We start from the raw sequence: 18,017 nt of genomic DNA, 5'->3' as shown, positions 1-18,017 counted from the left end.
CTCTCAACCCTGCTCTCCACTGGAATAATCTGGCGACCTTGTAAAAGTACCTAGATGCCAGGGCCCTGCCCCAGCTCAGGAAGTCAGAGTCTGGGCGATTCTTTTGTGCAGCCATGGCTGAAAACTCTGCATTAGACGAAGGTGCCTCACTTTCATCAGAGCAGCACCCTGAACAGGCATGTCAGCCCCTCCAACCTGCAGGCTCTGGCGCTGCTCAGCTTTGGGCTCAGTATAAAGTAACCCTTTGCAAATCAGTTCAACGCTGGCACAAGAAAAGATGCGGAAGATTTTCCTCTAATTTCTCTGCCTTAAAAAAATACCTATAGATATCTCCTTGTCCTAAATAAAAAAATTATCAGGAACGAATTAAAACTTGATTGGAGCTTTTATATGTCAGAAAAATGTCCAAGTTATAAAAGCTACACATGTTTATAACAGGCAGCCTAAAAAACACAGACGAGTATAAAAGAATACAAAAGTCATCTAAAATTCTAATACCTGGAGGGATTTTCTGTTAACAGTTGGTATATTTCACTACCAAATGAAATCTTATTTTTACTTCTATATATATGTAGAATGTTGTTACAGTTTTCCATCTATTTTTATAATACATGTGATACCATTATGTTATGTTTCTCTTAAATAACATTACATATATCCAGATCATTTCTCTACGTGATAAAATATTCTTTAAAAATAAGAATTACAGGGCTTCCCTGGTGGCGCAGTGGTTGAGAGTCCGCCTGCCGATGCAGGGGACACGGGTTCGTGCCCTGGTCCGGGAAGATCCCACATGCCGCGGAGTGGCTGGGCCTGTGAGCCACGGCCGCTGAGCCTGCGCATCCGGAGCCTGTGCTCCGCAATGGGAGAGGCCACAGCAGTGAGAGGCCCACGTACCGCAAAAAAAAAAAAAGAATTACATGACAGTCTTCTGTTATTAGGCTTTATTATACTTCATTTAACTGGCTCCCTTTTGTTAGACATTTAGATTGTCTCCTTTTAAATGCAAATAAAACAATGCTGTAATAGGCATTCTTGTAATATATAATAAGCATTCTTGTATATACCTGTATGGATGCTGCTGATTATTTCCTGACCAGAAGCTGAATTACTGAGTCAAAGAATATAAATGTTAGGAAAGCTATCGACGTAAATTACCAAGTCGCCCGTAGTGAAAATTGCACTAGTTTCCGTCTTGCCCACTAATTAAAACTTATCACTGCTGGCCTATCATGAAGTAATTTATTAATAGTTGGATAAGAGAATTGATTAGTCACCAAGGGCTAATTGCAGTTTTCAGAAAGAAAGAAAACCACTCTCACCACCAACAAGAAGCATCTCGAAGACTAACACCCTTTCATCAGTTTTTCCTCCTGCCATTGTCCAGCAACCCGAGGTGGGGCTGGGGAATGAGGTTGCTCAGCTTTGCTCAGACATTCAGGGACTCAAGGTACTTCAATTATTTATCGCTGCCCTTTTCAACCACAGAACAGAAAGTTAGAATAGAGGGTTGAACACAGAAGGGTTTTATTAGCTAGACCAGAGAGTGGTGTGCCTCACTTCTACTCACACTTTCTGGACCAGAATTTGCTCCCAAGGCTCCACCTAACCATGGGAGAAGCAGTGATATGAGTTAAGCTACGTGTCTAGGAGCAAAGGAAACAAGGTTAGCTGAATACCCAGCAATGGCTCTACCGCAAGGATACTGCACGAGGCACTGGTGCCCCCTCCAATGCCATCTTTGTTGGCCCTTTTCTTTCCATTCCTGGTGTGAGCAGTTTCTTTCCTGCCCTGTCTTAGAAACTTCTCTCCCAACACACATCTGCTCCTCCTGTAGGTCCCCTGCTTCCTGGCATGCAGCTCTCTTGCTAACTCTGAGTTTCCTCTGAGTGATACGTGCCACCTGTAGTCCTAGCTACTTTCATACAGGGCTTTCCAAGACAGAGGGGCCAACCTGGTCCAGCAATCACCAGATGACAGAGGCAGAGGTGCCAGCCTGCTACAGAGGCGCTGGGATGGTCCCCCAGCCTGCTGGGAAAGAAACACTCCCACACTTCCAGAGATGCCCAGAAAACCACTCAGAGAGACCGAGGTTGTCTGAGGTAGAGAGGAGGTGGGAATCTCACTCCCAGCTGCCTGTTGGCTGAGCTGCAAACACTTGTACATCTGCTCCAGGCTGGTGTTGGAGCAGAACCCAGGAGAGCTCTGGGGAAGTTTGACTCGTGACCCGGGAGTTCAGGGTACACGAAAGCTGGATTCGACTCTTGCCCAGGGGGTGTGAAGGCAAGAGGCTGATGGGGGCTGCCTCAGCAGTCCCTCAGGGGCGGCCCTCAGGGGTGGCCCTACTACAATTTGGCAGAACACAGATGTTTCTGTTCTAGTCATGGAAACCAAGTGGGCAACCAGAAATGGTCACAGCTACAGCCAAGAGGTCTGCATGCCAGGAAGAGGGGATCCATCAGGAGGAGGAGATGTGGGCGGGAGGGAGAAGTGACCAAGGGAGGGCAGGAGCTGAGAGGAATCATGAAAAGTGTCAATCATGGCAACAGCACTTACACCAGGAATGGAGAGGTAAGAGTCAAGAAAGATGGGATTGAAGCTGGAACTAATGTCCCAGGAAGGACTGCATCACTTATCAGATCAATTCCTATGTAAAGATTATAACAGGCCCTTTCTTATGGGTTTGGGGGGTGGAGAAAGGAGGGCTAAACACATATTTCACCGGGGCCCAAACCCACTTCCGTGGCCATGGGGGCATCTCTGCAGAGCCTGTCCAAAACCCAGCCAGTGCACCCATGAAGCAGCCCATATGTAGACACCCACGTGTCAGAGGACACTGGACATCCCTGGGAAAATGACAAACTTCACTGCTTCTTTAAAGAGACTCCACTTCTTTCCTTCTTAGCCGCTTTCCCCTGCCCCTGACCATGACTGGAGCTGGAGGAGGTTCGGGGAATGAAGGAAGAGTGAAAGTACACACCTTCCTCGTCCTTTCCCCACCAGCGGCCACCAAGCCACGGGGCGAGGCTGAGTAGCGAAGAGGGGAAGATCTTTTAACTGACGAGACACGGGTGTTTGATTTGGAGAGAACCCTTACAGACTATTTTAATATCTGAAAGTGACCAGAATACATTAGGATCTGCCAGAGACGTGGGCAAAGAAATGGGGGGCAGTTACCAGGGAGAACACTGAAGGACAGGGAAAGAAGTGAAGCTGATTTCTGAGTGTATCATGTTACCAGCGCAGTGAAGAGCCAGTTACCCTGGTGTGGGTGGTGACCCCAGGGACCCAGCTAACGGAGGGCGGGGGAGGGGGGACCCTCTGGAGGGAGGCCAGGAGTTACTCCCGCGAGGTCTGTCCTTTCATTCTTCTTCCACCTCGTCACCACAACCTCTCCTGACTCCAGATGAAGCTAAAGGGGAGAAATCCGCTCTCTATATCTTCCTGATAGTTATCAGCAGAAACTATAGGAAATCAGTTTAAGCAATAGTGAGGGAAACAAGAAGTATTTAGTAAAATCCCCATAACCAGACCTGGGTGTTTCATCAATGCAAAGGTGGAGTGGTCACCCGAACATTGGCCTTGGCCAAACCTACAACACTTGGCAACTGAACGTTCTCCTTCCTTCCATCCTTTGGTTGCATCCTGAAGAACGGTAATACTTTTGTGAAAACAGCATCTGACACTATTTTGTTATGTTATCATGGTCACGAGGCAGTGTAATAGTCCTTGTAATAACTAACAGTCACTGAGCATCTTTTCTGGGCAGATGCTTTACACATTTCCTCATTGTATCAATTAAGAGGCTTTCAGTTACAAGGAACAGGAAATACAGATCAAACTGATATCAGATGATTAAAAATCAAAATAATAAAGGGAATGTAGGGTTCTTGTAACTAACAGAGCTAAACAGCTTCAGGTAAAGTGTGATCAAGGTCCTGGGTCCTTTTCTCTGCAATTTTTCAGATCTGCTGCCATATGTATATCAATTTCATGTTAGCAAATATGGCTGCAGCAGCTCCAAGCTTCCCAGTTATATACTGCAACTTCTAGAGAGAGGTGGTGGTCTCTTCTATTTGCTTCCTGCTAAGAGATAGAGAGTTCTTTCCCAGAACTACTCAGAACAGCTCCAGAATCACTGGACTGACTTGAGTCACTTTCCTGACAGAAGCCCCATGGCCAGGAGAATGGCCTGTACTACTGAACTCAGGCCTGGGTCCTGAACCATTCGCTGTGGCAGGGGGCTTTTCATGAGCTTATTTGTCTGAAACCAACTGAAAGCCCATGCCTAGAAGTGGGACTGGTGTTGATTCCTCCCACTCATACCTCCACGGGCAAGGTTTGTACAGGATGTTCAATAATCAATCACAACATCCTATTCTCATGATACATTAGGATAGCCCAGCATCCCTGTCATGATACCATGAAGGAAATCGAGCCTCTAAGAGGCTGTATAACTTTCTCAGCATCATCTAGAGATACAGCTCCACCCCAAGTCTCTCTGAATCTAGGGCCCATGCTCTTTCTGCTGTATCTGGTCACCTGCTCATTAGCCCAATATTTATGGAACATGTGCATCATATTAGATTTCTGTGTGTGCTACTATGTGTGAGTCCTCTGAGTATTGGTCGAAGAACAGCTCCTTACCTTCCCAGGGCTGTTATCTTGTGACTATAGGGCATCTTGGCTGGGACCCATGGTGTGATTTTTTTTTTTAAGCAGGAAAGGAAGTTTTCTTATCAGGGGAGAGAAAAGTCCCATCTGTTGTCTGTGTATGGGGAAAGAAGTATTTATTCATTGCTTTGGAAATTCAGGGAACTATGTCTAACGCTGGGAAATCAATGTCCCCTCCTCCCAGCAACTAAAAGTGAGGCAGCTTTCCTTAACTGCACACAGATTAGGCAGAAAAGGAGACCTGCTCTGTGGTTGCTGTTGGCAAGCCTCATGAAATAAAATAAAAGCCCAGAACTCTGGGAGAATCCAGCTATGGTAAAGGAACCCAGAGTAGCTGATGTGATTGTTAGAGAGGCCCTTTGACCCTCCCAGAAGTATATGTAAAAAAAACCAAAAAGAGCTTGTGAACCTATGTGATTTTATCCAGGACCTGATGCAGTATCTGAGTATAAGTTAGGTTGGTATTTAAAGCCCAAATGGCTACTCAGCAGAAGTTTTGCTGTGAGCTTTCTTGAATCTTCCTCTTTCATTTCAGAGAGCTCCACTATGTGTGTTCTAGAACGATTTATTAGACCCAGTTGTAAAAGAGAAAACTGGAATGCCTGTTTCTTTGTTTTCTGAGGTGTGCTAAGTGATGGAGTGGAGATCAGAACAGGGAATCTGGAACCCCTCAAATCCTCTTTCTGCTTTTCAGAAATGAACCGGCACCACTACGCCCTGTACATGCACAACTGTCGCCTTGTCTTCCTCTTGCGCAAGGATTTCGACCAGGCAGACACCTTCCGCCCCGCGGAGTTCCACTGGAAGCTGGACCAGGTATGGCACACTCACAGCGCGCTTGCCCCCTGCTCACCCGCGTGCGGGGAGAGTTGGTTGCTCCAGGGATGGTGGCAGTGGGTAGGCATCTCACGGTTCTGGTCACTTGCTGATTTGGGGGAAAATCAACCATGGGAAACACACAGCATCTTAAAGTCAGGATGGAAGCTGCAGCCTTAAAGACCAGTCGGAGGTGGGGAGGGCCACACTTCCCGGCTAGAGCCAGCACCCGTCAGTAGGTGCCAGCGTGCATCTTGTCGACTTTCTCCGCGCGGAGCTCCTGGGAAGCTGATCCTCTCCATCCCCAGGCCGTTTCTGATCTTTGTTGGCGCATATTTATGTCATATATGCTCCATGTCTCCTCTTTGATGCTCTCTTTGGGAGACGGTGCAGCCTCGCTTTTGGTGACACAGGTTGAGAACAGGGACCTGAGGACTTTGAAGTCATCAGTGGCACAGTGCCCTGTGAGCAGTTCATGTTCTTTTCTGAAGTGGGAAAATCTCTGCCTCACTCCAGGGCCTTCTGACTTGTCATCACAAGGGCCGCTGTGTCGTACTTGTCAATGACAAATGAAGTGTCTGGTTGGAATCAAAAGCTTTGAAGTGTCTGTTTCGGAGGGCTGTGCAGTGCTGAGATTGCGGAGGTGGCACTTCTCTGGGTGGCCGTGCCGCTGAAGAAGTGTCAGTGCAGCAAGCCCAGAGTTGGCCTTTGCTTAGATTTGAAGGTGGGGGGCATGAATTTTTGTTCAATGGTTTTACATTGTCAGAAGGGAGTGTGGCAGTCAGCAGGGAAGAGGGTCATCAAATGGATGCTGCTTAATGAAGCCGATGAAATGATGCTCATTCTACTGCATCTCTTTTTTGCTTTCTTTCTGCCCAGCCCATATTCTGGGAGCTTCTGGGGCCCCCAGTCTTCTTTTCTCCCTCCAAACCTCCCTGTGGGTGCCACCTGCCTCATCTTGTCTAGGGCTGAACGTTTCATAATCCTTTCCCTTCTCTTTCCCAATTACCCGTGTCTACCCCACCCTCTCCCTTTTCTACTTAAGCCTCAGACCCCCAGTGGGGCTGATCTCAGAGTGTGTCACTGGGAAGCATGCCAGAAGGAACTCATTTCCACCAAGATGAGTATGATTGCTACCTCCCTTCCTCCATACAGAAGTACTGACATGTGCTCTTTAAAAGAGAGATTCATTAACCTCAGGGAATGTCTCAATGGTCGAACACCAGGCAGCGTGACAAGGTCAAGGATGCCAGGTTGATGCAAAAGATGTTTGAGAGAGCCCTGTGGCAACTGCCTTATCCATTCTCAGTAAATCCCATCCTGCTGTACCCCAGGGTTTTGGAAATAAGGCATCTGGATTAATATATGTTCCTCTGAATTAGGAATTCTGGGTCTTGCAGAAATTATGCTATCTTGACATTGTTTATTTGACTTCCCGGCAGCCTCTCAACTAACTTCTAAAATGCCATTTGGCTTATATGGGATGTTTTTATAAATATGTAATACGAATTGAGGCGAATTAAAATAAATTCCATATCATGAGGGGTTTTAATAAAAAAACATTGCTGTACTGGCTGAGATCATTATAGATGCCCTGCAGCATTTCCTAAGATGGGATTGAGAAGCACTGATACAGGAAAATGAAGTCACAGGGTTTGGAATTTAAAATAGGTGAGGAAGGAATTCTGGTTCTACAGATAAAAAATATAGTGAATTTAGGAATTCTGAAATCTGTTCCCAAAGTGGTGAATTGAAGGAGGGGCTGAGAGTCACTGAATACCTTCCAAACTACTCTGATCTCATTTATTACCATTCATGGGTGCCCGCTCTGTGCTAGGCACACTGCATGAGTGGCTCATTCTCATCTCTGCCCCAGTCCTGCCAGGTGAATGATATGAGGCAGAAGACCACGGTCCAGTAACTTGCCCAAGGTCACACAGCAAACCATGGTTAGGACCTGCTTTTTCCGTAGGTTAGGCTGCCTCTTCGGTGCACTTGCTAATTAAAATTTTAAATGTTTTTATTTTTTAATTTAAAATTAACTTAGAGATAGGAATTATGCAATGTGCAAAACGTTTATAGTTTTGATGAAACCCTATGAAACTGTCAAATCTTCACTTTGCTCAAGCTCAGTCTTCCTTGTCTTAGCTTGGGCTGCCACAACCAAATACCACAGCCTGGGTGGCTTAAACAACTGACATTTATTTCTCACAATTCTAGAGGCTGGAAAGTCCAAGATCAAGGTGCCAGCCAATTCCACCCCCCCACCATGAGGGCCCTCTTCCTGGCCATAGACAGCAGCCTTCTCACTGTGTCCTCACATGGTGGAGAGAGCTTGGGTACATTTCCTTCTTCTTATAAGGTACGAACCCTATTGAATTAGGGCCCCATCCTTATGACCTCATTTAACCTTCATTACCTCCTAATGAAGGTTAGGCCCTTTCTCCAAATACAGCCGTGTTGGGGGTTAGGGCTTCAGCATATGAATTTTGCAGGGACATAATTCAGTCTATAGTGTTCTTCTACTAAAGAAATTAACATTAAAAAATGTAAAGGCTGCCTATTGATGACCAGAAGCCCCAGCTCACTTGGACAGCTGCTCATGCCCTGAAAGGAGCCACAGTGGGTGGGATATAGGAAACTTCCACCAAACTCATGCTAGCAATCCAGTGGTATATACAGACAAGCCCAGATTTCTCTGTCCCCTATTTAACTCCCTATGTAGACAGAAACTTACCAAAGTTTCTTGGAAGTAAATCACTTGATGCCCAAACTGTGTATACCTGATAAAGTATCCTCCCTCAGGAAGCCATCCCAGGTCACCCTGTGAGTAGTTTGCCTCTCCTCTGTGCTCCCCAGACTCTATGCTCCCCAGACTCCCCAGTACTTACTCTATCCTAGTGACACATTTGTCCTTCCTCTCTGCTCACTGGGTGCTGAGATCCTGGCGGGCAGGACTGTGTCTTACTCTCTCCAAATTCTCAGTGCAAATTGTAGCCCTGGGCACACAGTTGGTGCCCAGTAAAAGTTGGCACAACGATGAAGGCATACTGAGATCAAAAGAAAGGAGAAATGAAGTGAGGGAGGGAGAGAGAGAAGAAGAAAAGGAAAATTGAAATCTTTTAAAACCTCCTGGTGATTAATTGGTTGTTTGATCCATTTTTATGGAACACTTTAAAATTCTAAAAATGTTGCCATTTTTACTCTCTGGGTCTCAAACGTTCAGCTTTGATCTTGATAATAGGTTATTTCAAAGATCTCACTGACTTTACCACCAGTGGCTCTGTAAATATTACAAAACTTCCTGGCCTTGACCAGAAAGGGCTCAAGCCAGTCTAATGTATTGTGTGTTTTCAAATTCCTGGCCCACCTTAGGGATTCCAAAGCTTAATAAATGTTCTACTGCCTGATGGGACCGCATTTATTCTGAGTATAAACTGTGTGCCAGGCTCTGCAGCTAAACTAAAGCCTCTGCTCTCTGGAAGTATCCATGATAATGGGGCAAACAAACACATAAACAGACAGTGTACAATCCTATGTACAGTCCTATGTGATGTGTGCTGAGACAGAAGGCAGGGGGCCAGGTAGGCAGGGGGAGCCTGTGGGAGCCCATTCCAGGGGCACCTGCCACTGGGAAGGGTGGGAGAACCAGGTAGCTGGCAGGGAATGAGTAGGAGGGCCATCTTCAGGGGACTGTAAACTTTCTGTGTGTCAGGGCACGAGGACGGGGTGGAAGGGGAAGGTGTTGACAGTGTTACGGAACCTGGACTTGGGTCCTCTCTCCTGCATGCAGTAAACCCAGTCTACTGACACAGGTTATGGTGAAGGAAAACACAGCGTTTATTGCAGGGTGCCAAGCAAGGAGAATGGGCAGCTCATGCTCAAAAGACCCGAACCCCTTGATGGCTTTCAGGGAAGAGTTTTTAAAGGCAGTGTGAGGGAGGGGCCCTCAGCATACATGATCAGCTCGTGCACAATTCTCAGGTTGGTTGGCATCAAGCTGAAGTTTCAAGCATCACCAATCTTCTGGTTTCAACCAGTCTGGGGTCTACGTGCTCTTGGTCAGCAGTTTTCATCTGGTGGGTCTGCTTCCTGTAAAACAACTTAGAAATGTGTGTCAGGCTTTTATCTGTATCTTTCAGGGAACTGGGGGTTCAGTGACTGTGCTATGTGGGTGGTTTATAGTCTCAACTGTTACCAGTTTACTGGCCCAACAGCTCTTCTTTGTTTCTGTATCTTCACATTCCTAATCATTAACTCTTTTAAGCCAGTCTAATGTTTTGTGTGTATTTAAATTCCTGGCCCACCTTAGGGATTCTTTTAAGACTCAGGGGAGACCTGGGAGACTAAAGCAAAAGCCTTTTACTTCAAAAGACAGGGACACAGGGGCTTGGGTACAGTTTCAACAGGTGTTAGGACCCCAGTTTGGAGGAGCAGGTGGGATTTAAATGCCAAGAGGCTTTTTATATCATGTTATTGAGTTGGTAATTTATCCCCAAAGAATGGACCACAATCAGAGCATTTTGTTATTCAATAGAAGACTAAGAATTTGAGGGATGTAAATGTGAGGAATGCTAGTATGATGTTCATAAAATGTACCACATTTAAGCAAATGTAACTCAGGCCAGGCCATTCAGTGGGGCCAGTAGCAGGGGTTGTGATAGAATCAGGGTCTTCCACTTCTCTTTCCACAGCCAGGAGATCAATCACATGACAGATGCTGCTTGTCGGCATGGAAACCAGGGCGTGATAGGTGGGCGGGCTTCCACATAGCTCTTCAGGTGTGTGCCCAGGGAGTGTGGTAGTTGTCCTGGAGGAGCTGAGTGCTTCCAAAAAGCCCACCCCTTTGCCCTACACCTCAGAAGGCCTTTGCCAGGGTATATGGACTGCCAAGTAAATCCATTACCAGGCAACCCCAAGAAATGCCCTGGCAATCCAGTGTACCTCTTGAAAAGGGATCATAACAATGAGGAGACTGTTATTTTAATGGGATTTTTACTTATGATCTGCTAATGCAAATCCCTCAAGCCTGCAGTTAGTCATGTGTAAACCCAGACAAAAGCAGAGGAGAAGGCCCAGCTGCCAGCTCACTTGGGAAAGGTTTATTCAATTGCAGCCCCTCCTGGCTTTCATGTTATTTGGATATGGTAGACTCAGCATCACAAATTCTAACGATCTTCCCTTTGGACTTGCTGGTGCTGGGAAGGAGACCCGCTGGTATTTTACAGCCTGTTCACCTATTGGAAGACACAGCTGAGTGACAGCCTTAACGGACCAATAAAAGGACAGGTGCCCCAGGCTCAGACAAGGGAAAAAGATGCATCTCTGAAAAATCGCAAGTAGCACAGGAAGCGGAAGTGAGATACATTCTGTTGGCCATTGCCTTCTCTGTGCCAGAACTTGTTAACAGGCACTCGGGGAGAGAAGAAGGATATGAATGACCCTGTCCTGGGAGCCCACAGCCCTGCCCAGATTATACCCAGTTTCAGAGACCCTGGAGAGCATTCTCCTGCAAGAGTCCCAAATAATCATGGACAGGAGAAGCAGTCAAAGCAAGTACGGGTGCCTGGCTGGGTGAATGTAGGTCCTCATTCAGACTCAACCACCACACAGCTCCAGGCCACACAAGAATCCAGGCCTGGTGCAGTTCCAGTCGTTCAGAAGTGAGAAATCAGATTTCTACAGAAAATCTTCCAATTTTTAAAATTTTCTCATTTAAATACATATCATCAGACCAAAGAAATGTTCTGTGGTATATCTTTATACTCTGGTCACTGATAAAAACAAAAACAAAAAAGCAACAACCAAAAAACCCCACTATCATTCGGACACAGGAAAACCACACCATAACATGACTATTTGAGAAGTTTAAACCTTCTTTAATGAGACCCACTTGTCCTTTCTAAGCGCTTCCTGTCCTAGCCCCTTGCCCCACCCCTCATGAAGAATGCTGGATTCCCAGTATCAGGGGGAGTAAGGGGTATGTCTGGTCCCCAGTGGCCCTGCACCACACCCAAAGAAAAGGGTCCAGTGTGAGTGGGGCAGGGTCCCTTAGACCCAGGTGGTCTTCTTTCCTCCCACATAAAGGAGAGAATAAGTCACAGGCCCAAATTCCCCCAGAAACAAATGACAGAGTCAGGATTTGAGCCAAATACTCACATTTGTCAGGCCAACGCCTTTGCCCATCAGGTCCATTCTACTTGCAAAGGAATCTAAAGCCCCTGAAAGAGGCAAAATCCTTTACTCTTGGTGAGAAAAGAGTGTTAGAATGATGTAGAATCAGTTTATCTGCATCTGCTCTTACAGCCAAAATGGGAGTCAAATGAGTGAGTTGAATCATTATTCTAGCCAAGTGCCAAGGAGTTAATGGGAGAATGGTCAGTCCAGTCCAGTCCAGACCAGTCATCTTAATGAGCAAAATAATTGGGCATTGTCAGTGCTCTAATTCCACATTTAAAGACTAACTCTTGGATGCACTGGCAGTGCTTCCTCTAAAGCAGTGACGCCACCCTGCTCACTGTCCTGCCCTGGACACTGGTCTTCAGTGAGACCTGCTTTCCTTTAAGAACATGTGTCCTAAACAGAGGGAGAGGAAGAATGTCCAGAATCCCTTTTGCCTCTCCTTTTGTAGGAATCCCAAATGACGTTTTTCTAACATGCCAGCTTGCAGGGTTGTTCTGAATGGATAATGGACATAGGGAGAATCACAAATACAGTGGCTCTCATGTCTTTATTTCTTTGTAATACAGAAGGGCCCCCGACAAGCTCCCACTTCTCTGAGTCCCTCTCCTTTCCTCTTCCCATCTCTAAGAACTTCTACACATTTTGGGAGACGTGGCGTCTGTGACTTCATGGTGTTGGCGGAGAAGGGTCCTCAGACCCACATAAGACACCCTAGGTCCTCTCGGGTTGGGACTGTGCAATGACTGGATTTCCTGCTCTTTGGAAAGGTAACTGCTGACGTGGTCAGCCCAGTTGTTCTGTTTTCTTTAGAGAGGGAACCAATAGGCTGGAAATCCGCCACTTCAACCCATTCCCTGAGCTGTGTTCTCTCCACCTTAAAGCTCCTTTCCTGGAAGCCTTTCATCCTGCCCCATCTCTGCTGCACTGGTTACCTCTATGCCACAATACCTCACCTGGGCTCCTCGGGGTCCCAAGTGAGCCACCTGTGGTAGACAAATAATGGCCCCAAAGATGTCCACATCCTAATCCCTGAAATCTGTGAATATGTTACCTTACATGGCAAAGGGTCTTTACAGGCGTGATTAAATTAAAGATCCTGAGCTAGGGAGATTATCCTAGATTAGCCAGGTGGATCCAATGTAATCACAAGTTTTCTTATAGGAGGGAGGCAGGAGGATTAGAGTCAGAAAAGGTGTGACAGGAAGCAGAGGTCAGAGTGGTATGGGGCCATGAGCCAAGGAGTGCAGCCACCCCTATAAGCCGGGGAAAAAAAGGAAACAGATTGTCCATTACAGCCTCCAGAAGGAACACAGCCCTGCTGACACCTTGATTGTAGCCCAGGGAGACTCATTTCAGATTTCTGACCTCCAAAACTGTAAGATAATAAATCTGAGTTGTTTTAACACAAAGGTTGAGGTTTTTTCTCATAGCAGCAATAGGAAATGCATACTCTGTTCATAAGCCTTGGGGAGGCCACCTCCCATCTCCCCACACTTTACTGAGGTGACCCTGGGCCCAGCTATCCAGGCAGGTTCAGAAAATCTTCTGTAGCCACAGTGTGTGGTGCCTCTGCCTACCCCCACACCCCTGTCTCTATGGAGCCCCTCCCCTTGGAGGCGTGGCCCTAGGAGGGAGGGAGGAAGGAAGAGGCGCTGCCTTTAACATCCTCCATTCACTGCCTACTTTGCTTGTCACCAAGCCTTCTTCCTCACGAGTCTCTGGACTAGGATCCCCAAGGGGCATATTTAGCCTTTCCTCCTGCCCTAAGCCATATTCTTCCTCTAGTCTGAGGTGCCGGCCCCCTCACCAGCCATGATAAGTGGCTCTTATCATCTTCCCTAAAGGTACCTCTCTGCCTTTAGGGAAGAAACACTGAGACCTTCATGCTTGGTTCCGAAAATGCTAAAACAAACTTAGAAAATCCTCTTCTTCTTGACAGAGCCTCACCTGGAAGCTTACAACTGACAAAGCTGCTACATAAATGAGATCCTCTAGATAATACCTGTCCTTCCCCTGAAGCACAGAAGCCTGCTTCACTGGAAGGTCTCCCCTCGAGTTCACACCTCACCCCACTGTGCTGCCGGCTTTGTGCCCCAGGGCTTGCTCCCCAGCGAGAGGAGCCTCCTGGCTCCAAGGAGCACAGTCCAGGAGCAGCAACTTTACTGCCCTGGGAGCACCTCTCACCCAGAGGGCACGGGAGCAACTAGGCGTGGAGGTGGGGAGCACTTCTGGGCAGCCCCCTGCACGCTTCTCAGGAGTCCCTGGGAAGCCAGCCCCTCTATCCCACCTGCCGCAGCCATGACCTTGACATTGCCCTCTTGTACTGGCTTGTTCTCTGTCCCTGACTCGCTCTCCCACTTCCTCTTTCCTCCTCCCTAGAAGCAGCTCCCAAATGAACCCCCTGCTCTGGTTCGTCTGGATAGCACAAGTAGAGTTTTGATCTACAAGTGGGCAGTTAGCAAACAGCCACTGCTATTATTATTGGAAAGAAAGGGACTTCTGCAGAGTTTCAGGGGCAGAACTCTGATTAAAAGGAGGAAGCTACCAAGAGACAAAAGTAAAGTGAATAAAAGGAAGGAAGGGAAATTCAGCCAGGTGAAGATGAGGGCTGCCAGATGTGAGTGGAGCTGATCTCGAGCCTAACCAACAGTAAGGTCTGATGACAAATAGATAACTCTATCTGTGCCATACTGGGAACATAGTCTCCACAAATCCACTGAGGGTTTCCCTAGACTTACTCATCAATATATCCTGAGCCATTTGCTTGAAGAGCTGGTTGCTCAAGGCTTTCTTGGATTTCCATTATTACTCAAAGGATTTTCTTTCATTTTTCTTCTGAAGAGCCTATGCTAAAGGAGAATCCAAACTCTTGGTGAATTGAGACCTGCAGGAATGTCATTCCATTACCGAACCAAACTTGGGTCTGCTTCCCTACTAGCATTAAAGCCAATCTACTGACACTGAATTATGGTGAAGGAAAGTGCAGCATTTATTGCAGGGCATCAAGCAAGGAGTCCAGGCAGCTAGAGCCTAAGAAACCAATAGCTTTCAAGGAAAGAGTTTTAAAGACAGGGTGAGGGAGGAAGGTTGTGGCATGCTTGATCAGCTTTTGGACATTCTTCTGATTGGTTGGCGGTGAGGTAATTGGGAGTCAACGTCATCAACCTTCTGTTTCCAACCTGTCTGGGATCTACATGCTTGTGGGCAACATACAGTTCACTTCTTCCACCTGGTGGGGGTTTCAGAATTTGCAAAACAGATCAAAGGACATGGCTCAGAAATATTATTTATGGCTCTTGTGGAGGAACTAAAGCTCCTTGACTTTGTTTAATGGCTAAATTATTGTTTTGTCTTGCTTAACTGTTTTCCTTTCCTTCTGCATTTTCTCACTTCTCTGATTAAATTTATTCTTTGGAACTCAGGGAAGGCCTAGGAGGCTAAAGTTTTTCTACAGATAAGAGACAAGCAGAGCATATTGGGGGCGGGGGAGAGTCTGTACCAGGAAGGTCCCATAGGGTCCTACTAGGTTATAATTCTCTTCTCTGCTGCAATCTCACTGGCTTCTCCCACTCTCTCATTCCATCTTGAAGTAGAAGGCTATACCACTGCTAAATTTAAACAAGTCAAATATGCTAATTATCCTATACCTTTCTCCCTTTGCTGTCAGACCTGGTTCCTCTCTGGTCTCTTTTCCCCAGATGAGCATCTGCTCAGTAATTCCTTTTGCTCCTGTGAAATCATTATTTGTGTCTTAGCCTGTACATCTGCCCAGAGGCAACAAATGCATTTTTTTCAGTAGACATCCAGTAATACATATTTAAAAACAGATTCTCGTTTTACTGTTAAAAAGAAGAAAACAATGTCAACACAATTACAAATGCTTAGTAAATCAAATCACTGTTTCAGTAATAAGATGCTCAAGCCTTGGAGTGGTCCCAATGGAAGCAGCTTTGACTCAGTCACCACACTGGCTGTGCCTTGCTCCTGTCTTTTCAGACTGCTTTGGGGATTAGGTGCCAGTGGGAGGGGAGGGAGACTCCTCCTTGGCATCAAACCCAAGTGTCTGCATTTGTTACATGAAAGATATTTTTTCTCTCTGTCACTTCCACAGTATAGAACACAAGAAATTGGCAAAATTGAAACCTGATACAAAATGACACATTCTAGTGCTAACGCCCTCATTTAAGAGACACAAGGCAGAGGCACTGATCACCATGAAGTCGCTGTATACTGAGAAGGAGAATTGCATTGAACATTACTTCTGTTCTTACTTTGTGCCAAGCACTTTCTTTTAATTCTAACAAAAATCTTGCAGTTTAGGCAAAACACCCAGGTTAAGGATGAGGAATAGGAGACATAGTAGGGATCTTTCCACATCTCTTATCTAATAAATGGAAGAACCTTGAATATGACCTCAAGACACACATATGCCAAGAGGGTAAAAGGCACTATTATTGACTTGGGAGAATTTACAACCTTAAGGAATATACAGGATGACAAGAATGAATCAATATCCATGCTGATACCTAAGTGTTTAGAACAGGGCATGGATGTCCAGCAAGAAACAGATTCCAAGCTCAGCTTTCAGGAATCATATTTTCGCATCTTTTGAAGTAAAGATGACCTTGCTCCTGAGGTACAGTGGTGAAAGGACTGTTCATCCCATAAAACAAGAGAATCCAGTGAAGCTGATTTCCCAGGGAAGACTACTCCTCCAAGGATGTCCTGCAAAGCAATAACCCTGGAGGCCCTGGGCAGTGAGAGTAATTTGCCCTACCTTCCCTGCTTCCTCCCATTGAGTCATCTGTTTCCATACTTAATGTCTAAACATGAAAATATTGCTGCACTTTCTGCTCATCCATTTAGCTAAAGGAAGTGCCCTTTAATTATGCTTTTAATAATGAACCTCCTCCATCACCTTGACAATTAGTGCATATTTAGAAGGAAGAAAGGCCTCATTATGAATCAGCTACTGCATCTCTTGGTTACTCAGAAGATGGTGACTTTCTTGAGACAATAGAAATCAGAATCAAAACACAAGATAAGCCTTATGATTGCATTAACTTCTAGTAGCCCTTAGGTGCAAGAATGGCAAGCAGTCAATAACGGTATATGTGACGGAAAAAAGGAAAACTAGCATTTTTTGAGAGGCTGTTGTGTGCCAATCCCTAAATTCATTGTTTTGCATACATTAAGTCTAAGCTGCCCAGTTACTTTTGAAGTTATTTCTTAACTCCATTTTATAGATACTGAAATTGAGGCTCTGAAAGATTAAGTAATTTGCCTAAACTGTTGGACCAAGTCCATTATTCTCCAAAGCTCCGTGTTCTTTTCCATTATGTGTTTATCTTGTTGAGAAGTATTTATATAGCTTGGGAGAATGGGGTATCTGCCAAGTTTTCACAGTATTTCTCCATGCATTGATCTCAGCAGACACTCGCCGGAATAATTTGCTTCCATACAATTCCCAGGCACAGACAGATTGGACAACACTATGTATGCACCTATCTGCATGACTTTTTTTTTTAATATAAATTTATTTATTTATTTATTATTGGCTGAGTTGGGTATTCGTTGCTGCGCGCAGGCTTTCTTTAGCTGTGGTGAGTGGGGCTACTCTTCATTGCGGTGCGTGGGTTTCTCATTGTGGTGGCTTCTCTTGTTGCAGAGCATGGGCTCTAGGCATGCAGGCTCAGTAGTTGTGGAACACAGGCTTAGTTGCTCCGTGCCATGTGGGATCTTCCTGGACCAGGGCTCGAACCCATGTCCCCTGCATTGGCAGGAGGATTCTTAACCACTGTGCCACCAGGGAAGCCCTGCATGGCTTTTAAGAATAAAAGAGAATGTGTCATGGGAAGGCAAGTTATTTCCACTATCTGACTGACCTGTTCATCTTTCAAGACCATCTTTCAAGACTCAAGGCTCACATTCTTGATAAAGACTTTCCTGTAATTCCCTCTCCCATAGAGAATTGACCTTAACTCCATGGGGGCCCCAGAATTTTATCACATTTTTCACACTTTATTACACTTATTTGTTTGTTGATTCATTCCTTCCACTACACTGAGATTTCATGTCTTATTTCACCTCTTTAACATTTAACACAGTGTCTAACACAAACAAATGTGTCCAATAAATGCTGCTTAAATTTTAAAAAACGAGTCCTTATCTGAATGTCATAATCTGATCTTCTACACTGTGATTCCCAAACACTGCTCCATAGACCTACAAGTACCAGTTTGGCTATGTAGGTATTATCTGAGGAACATTGAAAAAAAGCTTCCAAAAGCAAAACAAAACAAAAACAAGATGTTCTTTAACAGGTGAATGAATAAATAACCTAT

The 18,017-nt window shown here is 45.7% G+C and overlaps 1 protein-coding gene across 1 annotated transcript in view; it reads left to right on the top strand.

Moving 5' to 3' along the window:
* The window catches only part of CLSTN2 (calsyntenin 2), a 628,388-nt gene that overhangs the window by 536,800 nt on the left and 73,571 nt on the right, over positions 1–18,017 (top strand). The window contains exon 8 of the mRNA XM_081235450.1: positions 5,369–5,490. Coding sequence (XP_081091576.1) covers positions 5,369–5,490 — 122 coding nt within the window. The remainder of the gene's footprint in view (positions 1–5,368; positions 5,491–18,017) is intronic.

This window comes from Mesoplodon bidens (genome assembly GCF_964165515.1).
Source record: "Mesoplodon bidens genome assembly, chromosome: 5".
Classification (NCBI taxonomy): domain Eukaryota; kingdom Metazoa; phylum Chordata; class Mammalia; order Artiodactyla; family Ziphiidae; genus Mesoplodon; species Mesoplodon bidens.
This window is presented reverse-complemented; position numbering and strand designations above follow the sequence as displayed.